General features: G+C 63.9%; 1 protein-coding gene across 1 annotated transcript in view; it reads left to right on the top strand.

The window, feature by feature from the left end:
- The first annotated feature begins 186 nt into the window (after positions 1–186).
- LOC107109903 (cytochrome P450 2F5-like) overlaps positions 187–1,198 on the top strand; it is a 16,665-nt gene continuing 15,653 nt past the window's right edge. The window contains exon 1 of the mRNA XM_015410610.1: positions 187–402. Coding sequence (XP_015266096.1) covers positions 214–402 — 189 coding nt within the window. The 5' untranslated portion in view covers positions 187–213. The remainder of the gene's footprint in view (positions 403–1,198) is intronic.

The following is a 1,198-nucleotide window of genomic DNA, read 5'->3' as shown; positions in this document are numbered from 1 at the left end:
GGGGAGGGCGAATCAATCTCTTCTCCTCCCCCCCCCCCCGGGGGGAATTGTCAGAATCGGGCCTCCGGCAACGTCAATCAAGACTCGCGGGGCAGCCCGGGGGAGACGCGCCGCCTGGCACACCGCCCGCCCCGTCGGGCCAGGGAGAGCGAGCGAGGGAGCGCGCTATAATAAGGGCGCCGCCGGGCCGCCCGCCAGCCCGCCACTCTGGCCATGGAGCTGAGCGGGGGCTGGACGCTGGCCCTGCTGCTGGCCGCCCTCTCCGCCCTCCTGGGGCTGCTGGCCGGGCAGCGGAGGAGGAGGAGGAAGACGGGGCGGCTGCCCGCCGGCCCGCCGCCTCTGCCGCTCCTGGGCAACCTCCTGCAGCTGGACCCCCGCGCCATGCACCGCTCGCTCGAGAAGGTAAGGCAGCCGGCCTCGCCTCGCCCCTCCCCGCTCCAGTCGCCAACCTCCAGGCGGGGGCCGGAGATCTCCCGCCATTACAGCCGCGGTCACATCCCCGGGGGAGGAAACAGAGCACCAGACCCATTTCCTACAGGGTCCCGCCCCTGCTGCCAGGCCCCGCCCCCTAAATCTCCTGGCAATTTCCCAACCCAGAGGTGGCAACCCCAGCTGGCTGGCTGCTTCTGGGGGAGGGGAGACGGACACGGACTTAGGCAGTGTTCCCTCTAAGCTGAATTAGTGTGAGAGCCAGCTCACCGTTTTTTAGCCTCCAGCTCACACATTTCTGCCTTAGCTCAGGAAGGACGGGGCTCCAGAGCAAACTGATTGATGCAGCGGCCAAATCGCTCGCTGGCTCCCAACTCACAAAGTAGGATTTTTGCTCACCAGACTCCACGGCTTAGAGGGAGCATTGGACTCCGGGACCACTTCATTGGCGCTCAGGCTCTGAGCAGGTTCCCCCCTGGCCGGTTTTATCCTCACATTGACAACCCTGTTTGGTAGGATGGGCTGAGAGAGTGAGTGGCTGGCTGAAGGCCACCCGGTGAGCTTTGGAGCACGGTGTAGGATTTGAACCCAGGTCTTTGACTCCTGACCAACCTGGTTCAAGAGGAGTGCTGTCCAGCAATGTGCCAGGCAGTGTCCCCTCTAAGCTGAGTTGGTGTGAGCCAGCTCACGGTTTTTTAGCCTCCGGCTCAGACATTTTTGTCTCAGCTCAGGAAGGGACGGCTCCAGAGCAAACAAATTTATGCAGCAG

Source organism: Gekko japonicus, unplaced genomic scaffold (assembly GCF_001447785.1).
Source record: "Gekko japonicus isolate JY-2015 unplaced genomic scaffold, Gekko_japonicus_V1.1 scaffold4206, whole genome shotgun sequence".
In the NCBI taxonomy this organism is placed as follows: domain Eukaryota; kingdom Metazoa; phylum Chordata; class Lepidosauria; order Squamata; family Gekkonidae; genus Gekko; species Gekko japonicus.
This window is presented reverse-complemented; position numbering and strand designations above follow the sequence as displayed.